Consider the following 23,643-nt stretch of genomic DNA (forward strand, 5'->3'; position numbering starts at 1 on the left):
AGTAAAACAAAACTAGCCAATTGAGAAATGACACCTAGATTATTTTCCCTTTTAACCCAATAACTGATCACTCAAGGCCTGCAATGCAGACTTTTCTGCCCAATGGCAAGATGCCACCCAAACCCATGGAGAAGAAGAAGGAAGAGGAAGGCAAAGAAGAACAACCTGCCTCCGCTCTTAAACCTCCACCTTGCTTCATATCCATTACTATATTCTAAAATCCCAAACTCCTTGTGATACTACACACTTCTAACCAACTCCACACCCATAATCCCAGTGCTATTAATCAGTTTTGGAAGTCTGTCTCTATTGGACACAAAATGAGTACACAGAAGCTTGGTAAGTTCAAAAGAGAAAAAGACCCAGTTTTATTCAAACATCTGGTATTTATAGAATTTTAAAGGTGAATGTGGATTGGAGGATGGAATTACCACTTCTCCAACCACACTGGTCCAAAGATCAATCAATCATTCCTCTCCACCCACAGAGAAATACGTGAACTATTCAATTTATACATGAAATTGTGTGGGATCTCGTGACTCTCAAATATGTAAACATTATCAGAAGGCTAAAGAAGTTTTATGAGAACTTTAAAACTTTCAAAAGAACTATGAAAGAAAACTTAACACTTTTAAAAATCAGTTCAAAACTCTCAGCATCCAAGATTCCAACACTTTTGCACTGAATGAAGCAGCAGGTGGAAGTGAGCAGACAAAACCCTCCCAGATCTTCTGAGGGAGGGAAGGTGGCAGTGTCAAATTTGGTGGCATTTTCTGCCTTTTCAGCTGGCACTGCCCCTGAAAGTGAGCAAGACTCAGCCAATGCAGGCAGAGCTTTGCCTGAAGAGGGTTTGTTTGCTGCTCTCTTCATTCTGCAGCTCAGTTTCCAAATTTCCAAATCACCACCCAACCAAGGTGCTGTGCTCCAGTTTGGTGCCTCTCAGATGGGTTGATGGGATGTGAGAGAAGAGCTCTGCAGCTCTTTTGACTTGGGCATATCAGGAAAATGGGTATTTTCTAAAATCTGTTAATTACTGTGGACATTTTCATATATATTCAGTTATTTTGCTGCTGCAGGTTGTCTTAGAGCAGAAGTCCCTGCAGCTGTGGATAGAACAGATAGGAGGACAAGAAATAGGGTAAAAAGGGAGTCAAATCAGCCTTACCTGTGCATCAGCAGTGCTGCTGTCACCTCAGCTGTGGGGACATTCCTGCTCCTCTGTCCCTCTATGAATTTTCTTCTCTCCACATCTTTTAAAAGCACCTTCCTGCTTTTCCATGCTCTCACTGTGGGAGGTTGTGTGGGGTGAAGGGAATTTTCTGTCCTGCAAGCCCTTCCACAAAGGAAGTTCGAGAACAACCCCATGGAGTTGTCATGGTAATCACAGTTATTTCAAAGTTGCTGTGCAAGATTGCTTGAGGTAAACAACAAAAGAGCTGAAAATTATTCCAGTTTCAATTGGTGCAGCTAAAAAAGATGGAGCTCACGTGGGATTTCTCTCTTTCACACCCATACATGTGCCCACATCTCTTAAAAAATTGGTTCTATTGTTGTCCAAAGTGGTATGTCCAAAGTAATGCATGGTTGGGTTCAAATTTGTTGTGCATTATCAGTGGATGGCCACAACATTTTCAAACCCCAGCTTGGTAATTCAGCTGGCAGAGTTTATTTTCATCCTAATTGTTGATATAGTTTAATATATGAGAGATTAACAGTGAAGCCTGAAAGCATTTTGTCTACAAATGCTGCGACTTTCAGAATCTCCCCGTAATTTTTCAGGATCAGTCTGTTAAAGGATGGAGGACTGAGGATAGCCAACGTCACCAAGGGGGATGCTGGCAGCTACACCTGCCTGGCCACAAACCAGTTTGGAACAGCCAGGGGCTCCACCAGCTTGGTAGTTACAGGTGGGTGAGCTGGGACACGGGCTGGCAGTGGAATTGCAGCCTCTGGGAGCCTGCAGTGGTGTGGTGCAGTGTAAAGAGCCTGAGAAGTTATTTATTTAATGTATAAAGATGATAGCTGTTACAGCTCTTTCATTAGTGTAAAAGACACTGAGGGATTTTTCTGTCTTTGACAAAGCTATTTCTCAGATGTGAGGGAGTTCTGAGCACTTCCCTCCCTCCTCTCACTTCTCTAAACACTAAATAGTGCAATTATGCTTTTAAGTTCGTGGGGGTTTTTAATTTGTTATAAAAAAACATGTCAATCAGAAAAAATCTTTGAGGTAATTTTATATTCCAGTCGAAAATCTGTTTTGCCCAAAAGAGGTTTAAATGCTGTTTGCTTATGGTAAAAGATGTGGTGGAAACTCCAGCTGCAGGGGAGCATTCAGGGACTCCACGGGCAGTAGAACAGAGTCTTTGAAAAGCAGATTTTATGCAGAATTGTTGTTCAGAGGGATCCTTCCTCCAAGTCATCCATTCCTGGCTGCTGGTTGAGATAGTGGATGAAAAGAGCCAGGAGTTTGTGAAGTTTATCTGAAGAATGTCTTCTCTCATAGTGTTCTTTTTCAAAGATTTTAATAACTAAAAGATTTCCCAAACTCGGAATTATCTAATATGCCACTGCATTACATATCCTATATATCTCATAGGTCCAAACAGAATTATTTTGTTCAGTGAATTAAGAATTTCATGTTTTCAGCCTGTGCCCCTAAATGATTCATACCCTTTATATACAAATAATAAAATTATATACAGAGAATTCCTAGAATTAAATTTTATTGTTACAGTATTTACAGCAGCTGAAATTTTTCTCCGTTAATGTGATTCTGGAATAACAAACAGCTGTTCTTAATGACACTATTTATGTTCTGTGTGATGTTTGGACCCATATATGCAGTGTGCTCCTCCTTAAGTGGATTTCCAGCAGTTTCGGGGGTTTATTAGTTTTATTCCCTTACTGTCACCTCTTCACCTGCCCAGTGGCTGCTGCTGCTTCAAAACCCAGTGGGGTTTTTGGGAGCCACTTGTGGCAATTCCTGCCCGTGGTTCAGCTTGGGGATTGGCTCAAATTCACCTTTGCAGTGCCCAGCAGCTCCTGCTGGGAAAGGCCAGGACACAAAGCTCCAGGCAGCATTCCCAGTCCAGCTGCACCTTTGGAAGTGGCTGTCGCTGATCCCACCCGAGGAACCTGGGGGGATCTCAGTGCAGAAAAACCCAAAAACCAATGTCTGTGCTCCCTGCAGAGCCAACCAGGATCACCTTGGCACCTTCCAACATGGATGTCACCGTGGGGGAGAGCGTGGTGCTGCCCTGCCAGGTGCAGCACGATCCCCTGCTGGACATCAGCTTCACCTGGTACTTCAACGGGACCCTCACGGACTTCCAGAGGGACGCCTCGCACTTCGAGAAGGTTGGAGGGGTGAGCTGAAACCTTCCCTTCCCTTCCCTTCCCTTCCCTTCCCTTCCCTTCCCTTCCCTTCCCTTCCCTTCCCTTCCCTTCCCTTCCCTTCCCTTCCCTTCCCTTCCCTTCCCTTCCCTTCCCTTCCCTTCCCTTCCCTTCCCTTCCCTTCCCTTCCCTTCCCTTCCCTTCCCTTCCCTTCCCTTCCCTTCCCTTCCCTTCCCTTCCCTTCCCTTCCCTTCCCTTCCCTCCATGAAGAAACTGAGTCCCATCTGCTTTACTGCCTCCTGCTGCTCCCCCAGTCCCCTGAGACTCCTCCCAAATCCCCACAAATAACCGAAATGCAGAGTTAACATTTTCCTAAGGTTTATTTCAACTAAAACTCTTCTATTTGAAGCCCACGTCCCCTTTGGTGAGAGGTCTCAAATTGAGTTTGCTGAAATTTGTGTAGGATGTGATTTCATTCTCTGCTGGTGTTGGGCATTCCCTGAATATCCACTCCCAATCAAGGAGATGGATTTTAGATTGCTTTTGACTCAACTTTTAATTTGTTGTAAGCAATCAGCGCTGAATTGTCCTGCAAACAGCTTCCATCTGTGCTTTCACAGAAGAGCAAGCACAGGCAGAATTGGCTTCAGCTTGTGTTGAATAAAGAATTGACACGTTGTAATGCTGAAACAAAGAAAAATAATCAAATGTTTTGAAAGGTTCATGTTTTTTTTCCAGGACTAAAATAAACTTCAGAGTCATGTTTTTGCCTTGCTCCCAAATTACTGTTTGCCTATGAATTAGTGGCCAAAATAGCTGAAAATACCCAAAAAATAGGGTTCTGTCCTTGAAGAAAATGCTGATTGTCCAGAAAAAAAAATATAATTTAAAAATTAAAATATGACTGAGGCATTTTTCACCTGGAAAATTTGACTGGAACTGAGTTAAGGCAGTAATTGAGCTGACACAAAGAGAAGATGGTTTTTTAAAGGGACACTGTTTAGCAAAGGTTTAATATCAAGTTCTCTGTTCAGTGGTGCAGAAAACAAACATTGCAAAAGGAGCCCTAACATGATAGGAAGTTACAGTTTCATTCAGGTTTTATTTCTTTTCCCATGATCCAGGAAATAACCACATGCTGTGATCTGAGAGAGAACAATGGGGAAAAAGGACTAAAGATTAAATAAATACTCAGTGAATACCAAAGAACAGAACTGGGACTTGTAAAATGGAAAATTTAGCCTAGAATGTGCAACCTTTAAATGAAAGTGCTCACAATAACCTGGAGGATGGACTTAATTCAACTTTGTCTTTTACACATTTAAACTCCTTAAAAATCTGTCATGACTTGACTTACAAGTTCCATATAAAAACTCCATGAATTCTGTCTAGAAATCAAATTGGTAATGGCCACAGAAAACACATTTTTCTCTTTTTAGGGCTTTGACACAAATGGTCACAGGGCACTGAGGTTACTGAGGGTTCCAATCCTCACCAGAACCCAACCAAGCACTCACCCCAGGGAAACAATTCTCCAAACACATTCCACATAGGAAAAACAAGGAGCAGAAATAGAAATTGTTTTCTCTTTCATTTCTCTCTGTGCACCTCTATGAAGAATCCTGAGAGGGAGAGAAATGTGCTTGCCACAGTCCTGCAGTGCAGCTTTTGAGCAACCTCACATTTTTGGTGGATTTCTTTTCCCTTTCCAAAGGAAATACTGAACTGCAAGGGAGGAGTGTTGGCACTAATGAATGTTCTGTGTTCTCCAGAGTGCATCAGGGGATTTAATGATCAGGAACATCCAGCTGAAGCACAGTGGGAAGTACGTGTGCATGGTGAAGACAGAGGTGGACAGTGTGGCCTCTGCTGCCGACCTCATCGTGCGAGGTACATTCCATCCCAGCCCCAGCATCATCGTGTTTTCCACCTCTTTTTAAATTACAGGCTATAGAAATAACTGATGATGGAGGTTACAGAACCAATGCATGGTGTGAATGGGGTGATGAATGGCTGTGAGTTGAATTATTTCATTCTGACCTGCAGCTAGGGAGAATTACAGCTCAGGTTTTGGGTGAAGCCTGATTTTTCCCAGAGAAATGAGGAGCTGGAGGTTGTAATAGTGACTTCACATCTTTTTTCACTGCCAGTCCTTCAGGTCACTGCCAAGAGGGAACTCGCTGGCAGCTCTGAGGCAGCTGGGGTTGCTGCCTCTGCAGACTGAGCTGCTGGGGACTCCAGAATCCTTCCTGTGAAACGGGCAATTCTGCCAGAGCCCACGAGAATCTTTGTCCTAGGCTTTAAAGCCTATAATGCAGGATTAGTCCTTTTCATTCTGAGCTGGAATGCTCACAGTTGAGCCAGAACTGTGGCTTTCTTTGCTGATGCTACAGCTACATTTTTTGCAAAGTAAAAGCTTTGATCTAGAAAAGCACATAATGTGATCAGCACTTACTCAATATATTTAAAAATATTTCAGATATTTTCTCATTGTTAATGCAGTGTTACTCATTTCAACCCCCTTTTGCTGGTGCAGGTGAGACAAAGCCCAGAATTTTGGCCAGGAAATGCCCAGAATGAGGATTTTCCAGAAGGCAGCAGGAAGTTTGTCTGACTGAATTGCTGCTTGGGGTGCTGGTCAGATGTGCTGAAAAATTGTTCAAGTGCCTTGTACAGTAAAGAAGCTAAAAAACTTCCAGACTACAGAGATGTGTCTGTAGATTAATGAGGGCATTTTGGAGTAAAGGAAAAGACACTGGAAAGACAGAGGGATGTGCTGAACAAAGGTTCTTGGTAAAAAACCAAAACCCAGTCATCTGTTCTGCCATTGGGAGTACTTCAGCTTGAAATTATCAGAGTTAAGCTTGGTGAATGTAAAACCATAATTACGAGTGTTCTGATTTTGGTCTGAATTGTTCTCCTCCTCCCTGAGGAAGGAAAAAACGGGAATCCATCCTGCTGGAAGCGATTCCCAGGGCTTCACCAAACTCTGCCTGGTTTCCCATCCCGTTCCAGGCTCTCCTGGGCCCCCCGAGCACGTGAGGGTGGACGAGGTCACGGACACCACTGCCCAGATCTCCTGGCAGGAGGGCACAGACAACCACAGCCCCGTGACCACCTACAGCATCCAGGCCAGGACTCCCTTCTCTGTGGGCTGGCAGCGAGCCACCACAGGTGAGCACAGTTCCCACCCCAGGCTCTGTGGGAATGGCTCTGGCATCACCTTCCTGAGCTCCCTTTTCCCTTTCTCTCCCCCAGTTCCGGATGTGATCGACGGGAAAACCTTCACAAGCACAGTAGTGGATTTAAATCCTTGGGTTGAATATGAATTTCGTGTAGTTGCCACTAACAAAATAGGAGGTGGAGAGCCTAGTTTGCCCTCAGAAAAAGTAAGAACTGAAGAGGCAGGTTAGTGGGTCCTTCTATTTGTTTTTAATTCAAGAATCTTGAATGTTAACAAGGAAAAGGAGTGTTCGTATCTTTGGCTCTTTGCAAACAAGCTTGGAATTGCCATTGGATATAAAAATCTGAAACAAGTTTGTTCATTTTTTCCATTTAGCTGTGGGACAGTTTGTGTTGCATTGCTGAACCACAGAAGCGTAACATCTAAATCCATTTAAATCCATTTACTGTGGCAAAATCTGCCAGTTCAGGCAGTGCTGCAGAGTCTGAAGGTATTAATGGATGGAAAGAGGTTAATTTTGACAGGGATTTTTCATTCCTGGTGTTTGATCAGTGAAACCCTTCCATGTGACAAGCATGTGGCCCAGAAGAACCCATCAGTTATAACCCCAGTTCACTTGGAATGAAGCTGTTCCCCAATTTATCTACATAACATCCCTGGAAGTGTTCAGGGGTGTGGAATTCAGAGCAACATGGTCCACTGGAAGGTGTCCTGGAACAAGATGATCTTTGGGGTCTGTTCCAACCCAAGCCATTCTCTGAGTTAACTCTAGAAAAATGAAGCTTGTCTCCAGTTTTTGGAAGTTCCTAACCACAGCAGCAGTGGTGTGATCTGTGAGCTGCTGAGGTTCTTCACAACTCAGAGGAGCCCCAGCCTGGCCCAGGAAAGGATCAGTGGGGCTCTCCAGTACTTCCTACCCCAAAACCATTCCCCCTGATTGCAGAAGGAGTATGAATTTGGGTTAAATTCAGGGCATGAGGGTGATGTGGTGTGTTCTCCTGTCTCTGCTCTGTGCTGACATCTCTGCATTTCCTCCCACAGTTCCCGAAATTCCCCCGTCTGAGGTCAGCGGGGGAGGCGGCAGCAGGTCTGAGCTGGTCATAACATGGGATGTAAGTTTGCTGGGGAGGAGTTCTCAGAACTTCCTTTCTTTTCTTTCTGCTCTCTGAATTTCCCTGGCTGCAGCAGCTTCTCCCCTGGGATGTGCACGTGCTCTGGGCCCTGTGTGATGTGAGCCCTGCACACTGGCCTTCGTTCCTGCACGTGTCCCTGGGCTGGATGGAAATCCCCAGGGAATTCAGTTTGGCTGGGGCTGCTTCTGTTCTCAGACAAATGTTGATGCTAAAAAGGAGGCAGGAGGGCAGGGCAAGAGGGCTAAGCCAAAGAGTTGGGCTTTGCAGTGCAGGTTTGCAGTTCTTGCTTTCCCATCATTAAATCTGGATGCACATGCTAACCATTTTCCATTTATATTATGTATCCTTTTTTTAATGATTTAAAGAACTGTTAATAATCTGTTCCTAGCATTGACTACTCTGTATGGTTACCTAATCATAATGACATCAGAAGAAGGTTTCATCCACTCTATAAAGGTGGTATTGGAGTCTTTAGCAGCTGACCAAGCAATTATTCATTTTTTATGAACTGTGGATTGATGAAAGAAAAGCTGTATTTACTGAAGAGTATCTTGAAGCAGAATACTTAGTGAAAACCAGAGATTATACCTGCAAGTTGTTCTCTTCTTGAAAGGCAAACCTTAAGCAGGTTGTAGGGAGCACATTTTGCTGTTCTGTACCAGAGTTAATTGGCTGAGGGTTTGATGCTGAGTGCATCACGTCATCATGTCCCTGAGTTTCTTCCTGCCCAGCCTGCCCCGTGGCCTCACAGCTCCGTGTTGTTCTGTCCCAGCCCGTCCCTGAGGAGCTGCAGAACGGGGAGGGGTTCGGGTACGTGGTGGCCTTCCGCCCTTCGGGCACCACGACGTGGATCCAGACCGTGGTGACCTCTCCTGACACGCCCAGATACGTCTTCAGGAACGAGAGCATCCTGCCCTTCTCGCCCTACGAGGTCAAAGTCGGCGTCTACAACAACAAGGGCGAGGGGCCCTTCAGCGCCGTGGCCACCGTGTTCTCAGCTGAGGAAGGTACAGCCTTGGGCTGCCCCAAACCTGCCCCCAGCTCCCCTGGCACCTGGAGAGGCTGCCTGGAGCAGAGAAGGGGCAGAGCTAAAGGAATAAAGTGGGGATTTATTAAAAGGCCTTTATAGGACGTACCTTGGGTAGTGCAAGAGCCCGGCCAGGCCTACACCCTAGATGGACCCCACGATTTCTCACACTTCTATAAGTTCTGGTCCTTTTCCATATTGGGTTCATTGTCCAATTCCAGCCCCAGGAGATGCAGTCCCACCCTCCCAGTTTGCTCCCCTCCATTCCCTGCTGGTTGCACTTTTTGGGCTGAAGCTGCAGAAGTGCCCTTGGTTCTGGGCTGGAAAAGGATTGTTCAGTGTGCCTGAGCTGGTTCTGTGCTGGAAAAGGATTGTTCTGTGTGCCTGAGCTGGTTCTGGGCTGGAAAATGATTGTTCTGTGTGCTGAGCTGGTTCTGGGCTGGAAAAGGATTGTTCTGTGTGCCTGAGCTGGTTCTGGGCTGGAAAAGGATTGTTCTGTGTGCCTGAGCTGGTTCTGGGGCTGGAAAAGGATTGTTCTGTGTGCCTGAGCTGGTTCTGGGCTAGAAAAGGATTGTTCTGTGTGCCTGAGCTGGTTCTGGGCTGGAAAAGGATTGTTCTGTGTGCCTGAGCTGGTTCTGGGCTGGAAAAGGATTGTTGTGTGTGCCTGAGCTGGTTCTGGGCTAGAAAAGGATTGTTCTGTGTGCCTGAGCTGTGAGGAGAGCTGCTGGCACTTTATCTGGAGTTCAGAGTCACACCAGTGCAGTGCAGAACTGGGAAATATGAAAGCTCAAACTGAAGGCATCAGTTCCAGAAGGAAACCCAGCAGCAGCTCGGGGAAGGGAGGTGGGTTGGGATGAGGACAGGTTTCAGGTTTATTCCCGCTGTCACCTCTCCCATGTTATTTATTTCCCAATGCAGAGCCCAGCACAGCCCCCTCGGGAGTGTCTGCCACCAGCCTGTCCTCCTCAGCCATCCAGGTGTCCTGGACAGCCATCCCCTGGAAGATGAGCAATGGGAGGCTGCTGGGCTATGAGGTGAGTCTGTGGACATACAAATATTTCAGTTGATCAATCCTATTTATTAAGTAAAATCCATTCCTCTTTGTAAAGGGCCATGGGGCAGAAGGGTCGTGCAGGCTGCAGCACACCCACACAGATTCACCCCAAATCTTGCTCCTCCTGCCCCAGCTACAGCCAGGAGAAGGACAATTCTTTCTATCTTTGTTAAAAAAAACCCACAGAATGAAGTTGTGTTTTGCTTCTTGTGCTGATAGATAGTTACACGTCTGGCATAACTCCAAGCTAACATTTTTTTCAGAATTAGATTTACTTTCAAAGAAACTTCTTTATAAGGTACATTTTTCTGAGCTTGTTTCCTTCTTAATGAAGTAATGGTTTTCCTCTTGTCATTCTTTAGTTCAAGCAAGATCTAATATTTCAATTGCCTTTTTTACTGCAGTCACACTGAAAAGAGCAGCAAGCATGAGAAGCAGATGGATAAGAGTTTTTTTGGGGTTTTTTGCACAGTAAACATATTTCTGAAACTTTAATGTATTTCTACCTTTTTCAGCTGAAGTGGAAAAAAAATGCACTTAAAAAAGTCGAGCACAACACTGTGGGTGAACAGCCCGTTCCATGCAAGATTTAAATGCTTTGGTTTTCATCTCCTAGGTTAGGTACTGGAATAAAGGCCAAAAAGAAGAATCTTCAAACAGAGTAAAAGCAGCAGGGAATGAAACATCAATAAAAATTACGGGGTTGAGGAGCAACTTGGCTTATTACACAGCTGTGCGTGCCTACAACAGCGCTGGAGCAGGGCCCTTCAGTGCCACTGTCAATGCCACCACCAAAAAGCCACGTGAGTACCCCACCTTGGAGTGGCCAGAGGAATAGATGGAGTGTCTGGGTTTCTGCTAAAGAAGGCAGGAGCCTCACCTGAAATGGGGAAAAAAAAATATAGACTCCCTCCCTCTGAATTGTAAAAATCTGAAATTAAGGGGGGCTCTCAGGCAAAAATACGGGAGCAGGAATAACAGTTCTTTATAGGGAAGAAAATAAAATATAAAATAAACAATGCAGTGAACCAAAACAACACTGACGGAGTCAGAAGACAGCCTGACACCCTGTTGGTCAGGGTGTTGGTGGCAGTTTAATTGGGAATTGTGGCTGCAGTCCTCCAGGAGTGGCAGGTGTGGTTCTGCTGGAGCAGTGATCCTGTAGAACAGGGTGTAGTCTTCCTCTGAAGATGCAGTGGAAGAAGCAGCTCTTACTCTGGGAAATCCAGTGCAGGAAAAGCCATGCTGCTGTCCCAAAAACTCAGATTATATCCAGGTAGGAATGCTTGGCTCCTCCCTCTGGGCAGAGCATCTACAATGGGATTTTATAGTTCTTATCAGTCATGAAGTGACATTCAGTAGCTCATTATCAGCTGATGTCTGCCCTGAGAGAGGATTGGCTGTGGAAGAGATAAGGAAAAACTGCCTAATTAACACAAGATAACTGCCCTACAGATGGCAAATGGAATACATCTTGCCTTTCAGGCATTTAGAGGGTAAAAAAAAACAGTGGAATTCCTGGGAATCACAGCCTGAGTGACCTAAATTTCCACCAAGCACAGAGCTTCCACATTCTTCTTCAGCAGGGTGGGTAAAACCCAGCCATGCCAGGGGAGGCCAAGGAAGATCTGTAATTTCTGCACTGAACCTTTGTTATGCTGCTAATGACTGGAAGAGATTGAAAAGAAAAATCTCTGTTATTTAGAAGGGGGGAAAAAAGAGACTTGTTGAATTTTTCAGCGTTCTATAACATATTTATAAGTTCTCTAGGGCATGGGTTTTGAAATGCAATGAACCTCATGGAGTCCATGCAAAACAATCCTTCATGTCCACTGTTTCCCCTTGAACAAATTGCACAAGAGGCCACTCTGCTGCTGCTGCTGCAAAATTAAGCTGGAGAACAGAGTGTCAAAGGCTGCACTAATTTTTCTACAAGTGGAAATATTTTTGGTGTGCTCCTCCGTGGTAATACAGCTCGGAATCAGGGTCATCAGTCTCGAAGTGTTTCTGTCAGAGGCACAAGAACATACAATTAAATCTGTCTGAAGGGTCAAATTCCCTGCAATATTCATTAACATCCCCCGAGCAGACAGAGCTGTAGCATTAATATTATGAAATAAGCTAGTTTATCAGAAATTATTCTATGCAAAAATGAGTGTCAGTCTGTCACTGAGGACTAAACCAACTCAGATTTGCCAGAGTTTTAATATATTATGTGCACAATTACCATGAACTGGCTGATCTGAAGTGACTCACTGCCTGCAGCCTGGACAGGACATGGGAAAAGGAATTTTTTTCTAATTAATCATCTTTGTGGCTGCTCACTGGAGGTGGTGCCAGGCTGGTCAGCTCAGGGATTTTCAGTCCTTTTTTAGTGTCCACCTGTTTTTGGGATGTGTGACTGAGAGCTGGACAAGCCCCTGATCCCAGTGGTGTGAGCAGGAGCTGGATCAGGCCCTTGGGTAAGATGCTGCTGTTTGGAATAATTAAAAAGGAAAATTAATGGCATTATGTCCATGGATCTTTCTGGTGAGTTAGGAGAGCAAAAGCATGTAATGTCAGTGTGAAGATTTTGATAAATTAGTTGAATTGCTGAGAGAAATAATTCTCCGTGCTACTGCAGTAAAAAAAAAAGTGATTTTTCATTCAAACGTATAATTTTTAATCAATCCCGATTTGTAATTTATTTTGAATATTTGTGATTGGTGTGGTTTTCACTGTGAAGGGTTTGCATTCTCCCACAGGACCTGCCAGGTACATCTCAGAAACTCTTTCCCATATCAAACACAAATAGTTCAGTTCTACTGGCGGTGGATTTCAAAATTGAAAGTGAGCCTTTGACAATTAAAACACCTTTGCTTTAAAATTTGAAATATGCATATTTACAGCCCAGAATAACAAGTGGAGGTTTGTACTTGGCATGTAAAATGCCAAGTGGGTAGGGAAGACTTGCCTAAGTTGTAACAATTATTTCATATTTTGAAAGTCTTAAAATAAAACCCAATGTTGTGTCCATCAGCTCCTAATTCTGGGAGATGTTCCTGCCTGGGAGCAGCTTTCAGCTCCTGAGCAGCTCAGAAATCCCTGCAGCTCCTTGGACATGTCCTGACGTGACTTGATGGATCAGGACCTGCCACAAATGAAGTTCTGAGCGCCGATGATTGCTGGAGATTTTGGTGTCTATTTTTATAGATAATTACTCTTCATTTTTTTTTTTTCCACTTGTCATCTTAATATTTTGTTGTGGATTTCAGGGATGACTCATTTCCTTTGAAATTCAGATGTAATATCTCAGTGTGAAAACCATTCAACATGCTGTAACACTTCATTCTCAGGAGTGAAACAATCTCCTCTTACATTTACAATAAGTGGTTATTATTAGAACATCAGGTTAAATCTTCCTCAGTACACAGAACATGACAAAGAGTGAAAAAAATAGCTGTGGGTGGTTGGTTGACTTTGAAATAATTTTTTTTAAGTGTCAGGGTTTTTTTTTTTCTGTTTTTTGAGTATAATCAGGTGGGTTTTCATCTGAGTGCTTATGGAAAGAAGACAGGGAACTTCCTGTGTGAGAGTTGAAAAGAGGAGGGGGGGGGAATAGTTAAAAACCCATAAGCACATGGATACGAGTGTTCAAAACCACTCTGAGTGCTTAAAACTGGAACCTAGTCTCAAAGCACAGCTCAGTCCACCTAAGCAGCAGTTGCCTCCACTAGGTGACAGCAGCAGTAAATTGTTTTCCTTAACACATTTAGAAAAGATTTTAATCATTGATTTGTGTCACTGCAGGACCCATTTTCTGGGAAACCAACCTGAGGTGTTTGAGGAGGTTTGGCAGCTCTAAGGTGCACGAAGGGGCAGAGCCCAAAGCATGCAGCTGCTTTGCAAATAATGGGCTTGGGTTGCTAATGAACCAGAAATCCCTGCAGATTTCTGTGGCCAAAGCCCACTTTTGGCACAGGCTCACTTCAGAACCACAACTCGAGTTGGAAGAGCCAACAGACAAAAAAGACCTGCAAATATTTTCCATAACAAACATCTTAAAGTAAATCAACATAGTGGGTAAATTTGAATAATCACTGAGATTAAATTTGTCTAAAAGTCTATTGTGAAGAATTTTCTTAATCTTGGCACTGCACTAAACCTAGAAATTACTTGTTACCATCATTAGATTTTGTTCTTAATCACCCATTTAGAGTTTGTAATAAAATAGTTTGTACAAAATAGTTTGTGATTAATCACCCATGTCCTAAGGCACATGCTTCTGTCTGGCTGTATTGAATGAAGGACCAGCAACAGATATTTCAACTTCAGAAACAACATTTGTGTGCCATTCTGGCTTTTTCCTTCCTTGTTTTTCAAATTTAGCCTCTGAACCATAACGTGCACAGAGAGGAGCCTGCACTGGGGTTGGTTTTGCATCCCAAGTGCAGTGACAGCCAAATTCCTGAGCTGCTGAATCGGTCACCAATGCCAATTAAATTAAAGTCCTGCTTTTGTCGTGTGTTTGAAGCCCCCAGCCAACCTCCAGGGAACGTGGTGTGGAACGTCACCGACTCCAGGGTTGTGCTGAGCTGGGAGGAGGTCAGAGCCATGGACAACGAGTCCGAGGTCACGGGCTACAAGGTCAGTGGGGACAGAGCTGGGAACAGCCCAGAGCTGCCATTTCCTTGTCTGTCCATTGCTCGAGGTCGGGACTGAAGCCATTTCAGACAGTATTTCATGTTTGGACTCGGGTGTTTCTTATTCCTTATCTATGTTACAGCCTCACTGCCGTGAGTTCAGCAGCTTTTCCATCAGCAAGGCACAGAATGGCTAACTAACTCTTGTTACAGGGTCTTTTAAAACTAAACTATCCAGTTAAGAAAGAACACCTAGATTACTTTCCCTTTTAACCCAATAATTAATCCCTCGAAGCCTGCACTGTGGACTTTTCTGTCCAATCACAAAACATCACCCAAACCCATGGAGAAGGAAGAAGAAGGTGAAGAAGAACAACCTGCCTCCACCCTAAAATCTCCATCTTGCTTCATATTTATTTCCATATTCTAAAACCCCAAACTCTTAAGTTTTCCACCCTGTGATATTACAGACTTCTAACCAACTCCACACCCGTAATCCCAGTGCTATTATTCAATTTTAAAAGACTGTTCCATGACCTCAGGTCAAATGCAGTGTTCTCTTGTAGGTCTGTGCCTTTAAGCACAGAAAGTTTCAAATATTCAATATCCAGGATTCCAACACTTGTCTGTTTGCTTGCATAATCCCACCCCTAAAAGATTTCACTGGGGTCTCCTTTTTAAGGATTTTAAATAGTAGTCTGAAAGTGTCTCACCATTAAAGTCCCCTAATCCCTTTTCCTGCCCATGCTGGCATTGCTCAGCTCGTGGGATCCCACCCACACTTGGATCTGAGAACATTTAAACACTTACCACACCCATAACTCTAACATTTAAATGTGTAACACTTACCCAAATGGGTAAAACTTTGAAAGAAACAAAAAACATTTAGACTGATGAATGTAGCTTCCATTGCCGGCCAGGTGTATTTATTACATTTATTATATATTATCACATATGTTAAACTGATATTTTTAAACCTTTTTCCTCTTACCTGCTGTGGACCATGCTCAGGTCCCTGACAGAAATCACCCAGTGGCACCTGCTCTAAATCTGATCAACACACAAATGTAGAAGTGCTTTAAAATGTCATGCAAAGTGTGTGCAAAAGAAGAGCTGAGGATGCTCCTGCTAAGCTCTGTACAGCTGGATCCCACATGATATATTCCTGAATAAAAGATTTAGGCTGAAGATCTCATCACTCACTGAGTTTTATTGGCAAGAAGTACATGTTTACAGCTTGTTCCAGTGTCCCACCACCCATTATTTCATATTTTAAAAAACATAATACATAATATGTATTGGCATCTGTTGTGCCCTTTTAAATCAAATCTGGAATAAAAGGTGAAAAAATGTTTTAAAATGAATGAAAAAAAAAATTTTGAAAAAAAACATTCCAAAAAATAGTTTTGAACATCTCAAAATGTTCAAATCTTTGAACATTTTGAATCAATGTTCAAAAGAGAACACTTGATTGATGTTCCCTTCTTCCCTTAAATACAATTCCACCCTGGAATATTAACCAAAAATCCAATCTTTTCTTTCATCCCATCACTTCCAAAAGCTGAAGGCTTGTTTGCTGGGGGCAGGGCAGGGGCTGAGGGTGTGCTGTGTTGCAGGTTCTGTACAGGACCAGCAGCCAGGGCAGGGTGGAGGAGCTGACCACGGCCACGACCACGGCCGAGCTGTGGCTGCAGCTCAAGGACGATTATTTCATCGAGGTCAGAGCCACCACGGAGGGGGGAGATGGCAGCAGCAGCGAGCAGATCCTCATCCCCAGACTAGCCAGTAGGTTGAACCACTTCATTTTGTCCCAGCTTGTCTTTGCTTCCTTTGTTGATGGGGGGAAAATACTTAAAATTAATGCTTAGACGTTGTGTGGTAATAAGGTAATAAAAAGGAAAGCAATTAAAGTCTTTGTGCCCTTATGCATGGCAAACTCCATTCTGCTGAACTGGTAAATTGCCATGGAGATTGGTGTTAAAAGTGTTCCTTTTTTTACACTTTCTCCTTTTTTTAAACATGGACGCACAGAATCATTAAGGTTGGAAAAGATCTCCAAGATCATCAAGTCCAACCTTTGGCCAAACACCACCAGAGCACTAAAACCATTCATGATCACAGCATCTCTGTAATTTTAAAATATTTACTCTATTTTCATACATCTCTACTACTTCTAAGAAAAAATTTACAGTAATTTTTGCTTAGCATCTAGGAAGAGTAATAATGTGGCACAATACGTACTTATGCTTTCATTTAATCCTGAATTCATTTTTTCCTTTGTCACAGGTATGGATGCAAGAGGTTCTGGCCCATCAGTCTTGAGTATCTTCAGTCTCTCCAGCTTCTTAGCAACAATATTTTCCTTGACCCTTAATTCTGTGTTGTGCTGATATATTTGCATTTGCTGGGGAAAAAAAAATTGGTTACTAAAGTGCATTTTTTTAAAAAAACTGCAGTGGTTAATGCATGTTTTTTTCTTCTATCCTGACGTGTTTTTAAATTCTTTATATTTCACTGTAAGTTGGAGTAAAAATACCATGTAAAGTTTAGCAAATCCTTTAAAAAGGAATCTAAAATGCCTTAATACTTGAACCAAAGGAGTTTACATGTTGCATACTTCAGATACAGTCTAAGATAGAGGGGGAGGGATGGCTCTGTGAGGTCAGAGCTGTGAGGGAGAGTGAGAAATCCCATTTTTGCAGCAGCCCTGAATTGTTCTGGGTCTGTTCTGCATTGCTGAAATAACATTTGACATGGAAGAGATGAACTCAGAGCTGTGGCTGTTATCAGCTGGAGTGTAACACGACCACCCCGTGGCTGCTCCCAAGGCAGTGCCATCACCCAGCAGTTTGGATCATTTTCCTGCTGCCCTTTGTGGGAATCACTCTAAATGGAAAAAAAAAAAAAATCCCAAAAGAAATCTCCAAAGAAATCCCATCTGGAGCAGGGCAAAGGCTGCTGCTCCTGGGCAATGATCTCCCAGCTGTGACTTGAGGATGTTTTTGTTCACCTTCTCCAACACCCAGCCTTCACCAGTAAATCCTGAATTCCATGTGCTCATCTCCCCACCTCACTCCTGAACCAGGTGCTTCCTTCAAAACCAAGCTCTGCCACCTCGAGGGTGATTTCTTGTCCTCCTGGGCAGCTGCAGGGGCACCATGGCCTTAGGAGGAGGGACAGCCACCCCCTCCCTCCCTCCCTCCCTCCGTCCCTCCCAGAGCTGCAGCCCCAAATCCTCCTGCTCATTTCCCTGCCCCAGTGCACTGCAAACACTGCAAACACACAAAACTGAATTCAGACCTGCAGGCTGACCTCTCCTTCCTGCTGCTCTGGAGCCTCTTCTGAACTGTCCCACCTGCTCTGGCTCCCAGCTGCACCCCGCTGCTGTCATATCAGTTCGGGAAGTTCATAGGATATAAAAAAATTGGTACAACAACACTTCAGGCTTGCTGTTGAAGAGAAATCTGTGCTTTCTTTCATGGCAGTAAATTAAAGATAAATTAATCCTGGTCCATTTGACTTTTAGAGTTGTGGCTTCAGTCGCATCAGCCTTTTAGACACCTTTTAGAGAGGTCACAGCATCCCTGTTCAGCACGTGTTCACATGACATAAAGCATCTCCTCTCAAAGACTGGTTGGTTTTTTTTTTTTAATTTCACAATATTATTACAACACACACAGCTACAAAGGGAGAACCAGGATTCATGAAGTTATGGTAGCACTGTAGAAAAAAATACCTTGATATGCATTCAGCTGGCAGATGAGACAAAGTGCTGCTGAGGAAAGCAGGAGCTGTATATACTGTACATAGAGAGCTATAAATGAATTAAAAATTAGTTGCTTTTCCATGTGGCTGACCAGTGTTGTTTTCAGACACTTGCAAACAGGGGGGTGGGTGGGACATGGAAATCCAGGTGTTCCTAGTGAGTAAATAGTTATATTTCATGCAACAAAGGGTGACTCTTTCTCTTGTTTCACAAAATTCTAGTCCAGGTTCCTGTACTGCCCATTTTTCATGCGCTTACATTGTATTATTACTTGATTTCTAGTTCTATATCTCCATGAGATATGTACCCAGTACCTTGTTTCATATTGAAAAGGTTGAAATTTATCCTTGAACTTCCAGTTGTGTGTGTATCCTATGGTTATCTGTATGCATTCTTTTCTATTGCTGTAATAAAATATTTATTACATTGAGGGATAATAGAAAATCTCAAAGTGTTATTGCTTGTTTCTGTTACATGTTTGCACACGTTGGGGGTTTAATACATCTAAAAATGGTTGTGCTCAAGCTTCTGAGTGCCTCCTCTGCCTGGGTTTGCATCAGGATGGGCAAAAATCCACCTCCATTTCCCTGGCTTCATTTCCCATCTATTCAATCAGGCTGTTTCCTCTTCCCTAAAGTGGAAAAAAAAAACCCCACTGTAATTATACTGAGGAAGAGTTCATTTTTTATAATAATTTATTCAGTGTATCACTATTTAGCATTAAATTGCAGGTCCTGTTTGGTGCTGCAGTTTCCTGTTCTTACACCCTGCAGTTTCCCATAAAACCTGAGATTTTCCAGCACTAAAACCATTTTTTTTGGGAACACAGGCGCAGCACAACTATTTATTTTAAGTTTTTAAAGTGTGGATCCTACCTGCATAATAGGGAGCTGATCCAGGCACTGCAATAAGGGTTAATAATGGTCCCAACAAATCACAAGTGTGTGCTTACACACACAGAGTGGAGTAATTTTTCTTGAGTAAATCAGGTTTTTCCTGTCAGATGGTTGTAGGTGGGCACTCCTGCCTTGCTCTGCCTCCTCCAGTGTCCAGATTATTCTTCCTTTAAACTGAGCTCTCTTTCTTCCTCCTGTCATGTTAATGCAGCTCAGGGTAATTTGCATTAATAGAATTGTCTTGTTTCTCCAGTGAGTTGACAAAAAACAAGCTGGCATTGGGTAAGTGCAGGAGGAAAAGGTGGAGAAGCAGCAAGGGATAATCCTGCATCTTGCAGGCATTTCCAGAGCAGCTCCTGTGACCATCCCAGATTAGCAACTCAGTCCTGGGGTGAAAAAAAAAAAAAAAAAAAGGAAGGAAAGTAATAATAATAATAATGAAAAATGAGACCAGAATTACTTATACAACAAGTATAACAACAGTAAGTAATTACTTATACAACTTAAACAATTACTTAACAACTGCAGGTGGTGGGGAAGGTGGTTCTGCCATTCCATTGGGCTTAGGCTTCCCCAAAATAACCATCACTTTGTCACATCTAATATTTGAAATCTCATAAGGAAGAATGGTAGGCTTCAGTCATAGTTTTAAAAATTGCATTCTTTTCAATTCCTCATCCAACATCAGAGCTGCATTCCAAAGCCTGAATTTCTCGGAGGTACTTGGAGTAAGAATTTTTTAAAACCCAACTTTTCCTTAGATCAGTTCACTGCGGGATATGTTACAAACATGCAGGATTCTCTATGAATACAAAATGAGTTAAAAACTAATATCACTTCAGGCCAAAGAAATATTGGAGATCTCTATTTTCTACTTAATTTGCCTTTCAGTGGTGGCAGGCAGATGTGGGCAGTGCCTGTCAGGTTATATCTGTTATGTCTTAATAACAGGCAATAAAGCAAGCTGTCCAGCATGAGGGAGTGCATTCATCTGGCAGCTCTGTCTGAAATAAATAACAGAGGAATATTGTGAAAATAAAATGAGTTTGTAAACAAGCCCTGGCTCTCTTAGGGGAAACAGCCGCCTCGATTGTTTTATGCTAATGCTGTGAACTCCTGCAAATCAATAAAAAGGGATGTTTTTAGCAGAGACAGACCTGAGTGCACCTTCTGCTGCTTTGTCAGGGCTGATGGATGGAGAGAGGCACTGGGAACCTGGAGCTGCCAGGGCTGGGGGATGTGCAGCACCTTCAGCAGCTCTGGGGAGCAGCCTTGTCCCTGGGAAAAGGGATTTCCTGACAATCCCACAGAGCTCGAGGCTCTGAGGAGGAGGGAGCAGCCCAGGAGGGAGAAGAGCTCATTTTCCAGGCTGAACTCACAGAATCACTGGGTTTGAAGAGACCTTCAAGACCATCGAGCCCCAACACCTCAACTCAACCCTGGCAGCCAGTGCCACATCCAGATTTTGTTAAACACACCCAGGGATGGTGACCCCACCACCTCCCCAGGCAGAACATTCCAGAACTTTATCACCCTTTCTGTAAAAAACCTTTTCCTGGTATCCAACCTAAATTTCCCTTGGTGCAGCTTGAGGCTGATAAGTGGTCTGGGCACACTGGGGAGGAGTTCATTCCTAATTCTTTCACGACAACAGCAAACCTTCTCAGAATCACTGGGGAACAGGAACCCCCCTGGACAGAGCCCCCAGAGACACTGGCTGTGATCTCTGCCCATGGAAAAGAGTTTTCAATCTTACAGGATGAATTACAAGCTCTGACTGTTTCATATAAGTAATAATTAAGTGTGGCACAGGTACAAAAGTAAAATTTTAGGATTCTAGATTAGGGGTTCAGAGGGGACAAGATGGAGGAAATTGGGTGTGCCTTGTCCTTTTTCTCCTTCTTCATGCCCTCCATGTTTCACTGTGGTGTTGGCATTTTTCTGTTGGTTCAGGCTGGGGACACACTGTCCAACGTAGGTGACAGATATTGGCACGTTATTGTAAATCCAGCACAGGTAGTTTGTGGTATTTAATGTTTGTACCATCCCACTGAGGGCAGAGCCCCACACGCTGCCCTGCAGGACAGAGCTGCGGCAGGGCAGCAGAACATGTTAGAGATAAACAGAATAAACAACCTTGAAACCAGCACAGACCAATTATGGCTTCTGCTTTGGCAGCGGGGCTGACAGACAGAGACTTTCTACAATCTCAGAATCATCCATACCACAGATTCCAACACTTTGGCTGCTCCTGCAGAGCCTGAGCTGCCAGGCTGTAGTGTCTGCAGTGCCCTCGTTGGAATTCATCCCCTGCTCTTCGCTTGCTGTGGGTTTGAACTCTGTTTTCAGACTTCGCAGTTTGTGCATGAGAGTGTTTTGATATTAGAATTTCACAGGACCTTCATGTGCATCCTTCCTTTGCTTTTTCCATCCTTAAGGGTCAATAAAACATGATAAACTCAACTTGGAATTAAATTTATTTTCTTGAACTCCTCAGTGATCTTTTTGAGGTCAAAAAGTGTCTTTGAAACTCTTTTTTTTTATTATTTTTTCAAATGCCCAAAGATAGGAGACATGCCTGTAACCCCGTGCAGCATTACTGAGATGCTTTCTTCCCAGTGTACACGAGATTATTTTCTCACCCTTTAAGAGCATAATTAGTCCTGTGAGGTCTGGACCATGCCTGCTCTTTGTGCTGTGCTCTCCATTGCTTCCCAGACATTAATTCCCTTGAGGGGGGAGAACATCAAGGCACTGGCAGAGGCTGAAAAAGGAAGAATCAACAGCATCCCGTTAGGAGCCTGTGAAAGGATGCAACTTCAGGGTGTTCATTCATCCAGCCCGTGACAATTTAAACTCAAACCAGCTCCTAGGGCAGTGGGACAGCCAAAATTGTCCATCAGGAAAGGGAAACTTCTGGGGGAGTCCAGTTCCTTGCTGCTTGCTCAGCCCTGACCCTCCCAAATCCTGCACTGCTCGGGATGCAGAGCTGCAGAGGAGGGACAGGGATTTGCTCCATCAGGAGCCAAGGAAAAGCACAAAAAAAGAGTCACAGAAAACAGGGGAAAGCCCTGTCTTTCCTGCTCCTGTTGATACAAAGAATAAATCATTCTCCCAGCACCTGTAAAGGAGTCTGAACAGGACATGTGTTTAACAAGAATTCCCCTCATTAGCAATCCAAGGAGGGCCATGCTTAAGGCAGACAAATAATTTAATTTTTGTCACACTTCCTAACATTGCCAGCAAACTGAGGCATTTACAGTCACCCTTGTCACAACACTAATTATCTATTTGAATAGCAGAGCACTCTGCTGCTGATTGAATGAGTTCTGCGGTGAGAGCAGATCATTTCAGCAGCAGCATCTGATCATCATTACTTTTTGGATATAGGATGTAAATAGACTATAATGACAAAAAATATGGCTTTGGTACCTTTTCAGCAGCTTCAGACGAGATGGGGCAGCTTCTGCAGCAGCCAAAAGCATCAGTTCATGGTCTGGAAAACAATGTCTTGGGGGTTTGTGTTGCCTTGGAAACGTGAAAAATAAAGCACCATTAATTACCTATTTTCAAGCAAGCAGAGTATCCAGTGCTGAGGGCTGATCCCAGGCTAATGAATCCCTCACCCCAATTTCTGCAGCCCTGGGCTGATCAATCAGCCCTGCTGGAGCAGGGCAGGGCTGAGGCTCAGCAAAGCTCTGCCAAGTTTTCCTGCTGGCTGCGATTCCAGAGTGTCACCAGGAGGCTCCAGGCAGACCCTCCCAGGGCAGGGCTTCCTCCTGCCTTCACATCCATCACCTCCATAACATCTTCAGCTGGTTGGTTTTTACAATAAAGGCACTTTTTCTTCAAGGAGGTACCAGCAGCAGACCTGGGAAACATCCAGGAAAACACATATGTAAGCCCTATGTAAATTCCATATATATATTTTTTTGTATTTTATATATTTTTTTCTATATATATATTTATATATTTATATTTATAATTTATATATCTACATATATACGTATATTTATATATTTTTATGTATTTATAGATAGAAAATATCTTTATTAAATATAATAATATATATACTATATATTATATATAATATAGAAAATATTAATGTTATGTATTTATATATATATAATATATATATTATTATTATTTTTTTTATCTGTATGTATTTTCGCCAGATAAAAACCATTCTGGTAGTCCTGACCACTGCAAAAAAACCATGAGTTCAGCCAGACCTTCTGCTGTCATTCTACCCAAAATGCTGCCAAAATATTTACTGTTACATCTTCTGTATAATAACAAATTTAAGTGGAATTAAACATTTTTATCTACAGACTGCATGCGCCCTTTTTCTTCCCTCTAGTACTGGTGCTAGTTTTAGAATTCGGAAATGTAACTCTATATGGTTATTCTGTGAAATAACTCTAATAATAATTAATGCTTTGAAATCAGTGAAACTGGAATCAGCCTCTTCTTGTAGGAGTTTGAAGTTGCCATAGAAGTTTCTTTTAGGAATGCTACACCTGCCCTGCCATGGCTGCCCAAAGTAATCAGTGAAAAATTCAGTCACAAAAAGTACAGAAAGGTAAAAATAACTCCAGTAATTCTGAGATCTTGCCCACAGCACAAGT

The 23,643-nt window shown here is 43.2% G+C and overlaps 1 protein-coding gene and 3 long non-coding RNA genes across 6 annotated transcripts in view; 2 read left to right on the forward strand and 2 right to left on the reverse strand.

Moving 5' to 3' along the window:
* The window catches only part of CNTN3 (contactin 3), a 94,545-nt gene extending 76,474 nt beyond the window's left edge, over positions 1 to 18,071 (forward strand). For both annotated transcript variants that reach the window (XM_002186688.7, XM_030282810.4), the window contains exons 10-21: positions 1,780 to 1,907; positions 3,191 to 3,366; positions 5,106 to 5,223; positions 6,349 to 6,507; positions 6,592 to 6,741; positions 7,559 to 7,629; positions 8,423 to 8,657; positions 9,596 to 9,711; positions 10,348 to 10,534; positions 14,245 to 14,357; positions 15,970 to 16,138; positions 16,640 to 18,071. In XM_002186688.7, coding sequence (XP_002186724.6) covers positions 1,780 to 1,907; positions 3,191 to 3,366; positions 5,106 to 5,223; positions 6,349 to 6,507; positions 6,592 to 6,741; positions 7,559 to 7,629; positions 8,423 to 8,657; positions 9,596 to 9,711; positions 10,348 to 10,534; positions 14,245 to 14,357; positions 15,970 to 16,138; positions 16,640 to 16,743 — 1,726 coding nt within the window. In that variant the 3' untranslated portion in view covers positions 16,744 to 18,071. The remainder of the gene's footprint in view (positions 1 to 1,779; positions 1,908 to 3,190; positions 3,367 to 5,105; positions 5,224 to 6,348; positions 6,508 to 6,591; positions 6,742 to 7,558; positions 7,630 to 8,422; positions 8,658 to 9,595; positions 9,712 to 10,347; positions 10,535 to 14,244; positions 14,358 to 15,969; positions 16,139 to 16,639) is intronic.
* A 118-nt stretch (positions 18,072 to 18,189) lies between these two features.
* LOC140684903 (uncharacterized) lies at positions 18,190 to 19,197 on the reverse strand. The gene is made up of 2 exons (XR_012057865.1): positions 18,995 to 19,197; positions 18,190 to 18,750 (listed from the first exon to the last, which is right to left on the reverse strand). It is a non-coding gene; the product is annotated as an uncharacterized lncRNA (long non-coding RNA).
* A 46-nt stretch (positions 19,198 to 19,243) lies between these two features.
* Positions 19,244 to 22,768, reverse strand: LOC115496918 (uncharacterized). 2 transcript variants are annotated; one of them, XR_012057864.1, is made up of 4 exons: positions 22,642 to 22,768; positions 22,448 to 22,543; positions 21,658 to 21,779; positions 19,244 to 19,401 (listed from the first exon to the last, which is right to left on the reverse strand). It is a non-coding gene; the product is annotated as an uncharacterized lncRNA (long non-coding RNA). The 2 variants fall into 2 exon arrangements; XR_005981692.2 differs by lacking the exon at positions 22,642 to 22,768 and having other exon boundaries at positions 22,448 to 22,586.
* Positions 22,539 to 23,345, forward strand: LOC140684902 (uncharacterized). The gene is made up of 2 exons (XR_012057863.1): positions 22,539 to 22,913; positions 23,191 to 23,345. It is a non-coding gene; the product is annotated as an uncharacterized lncRNA (long non-coding RNA).
* Positions 23,346 to 23,643: the final 298 nt, after the last annotated feature.

This window comes from Taeniopygia guttata, chromosome 12 (assembly GCF_048771995.1).
Source record: "Taeniopygia guttata chromosome 12, bTaeGut7.mat, whole genome shotgun sequence".
Taxonomy (NCBI): domain Eukaryota; kingdom Metazoa; phylum Chordata; class Aves; order Passeriformes; family Estrildidae; genus Taeniopygia; species Taeniopygia guttata.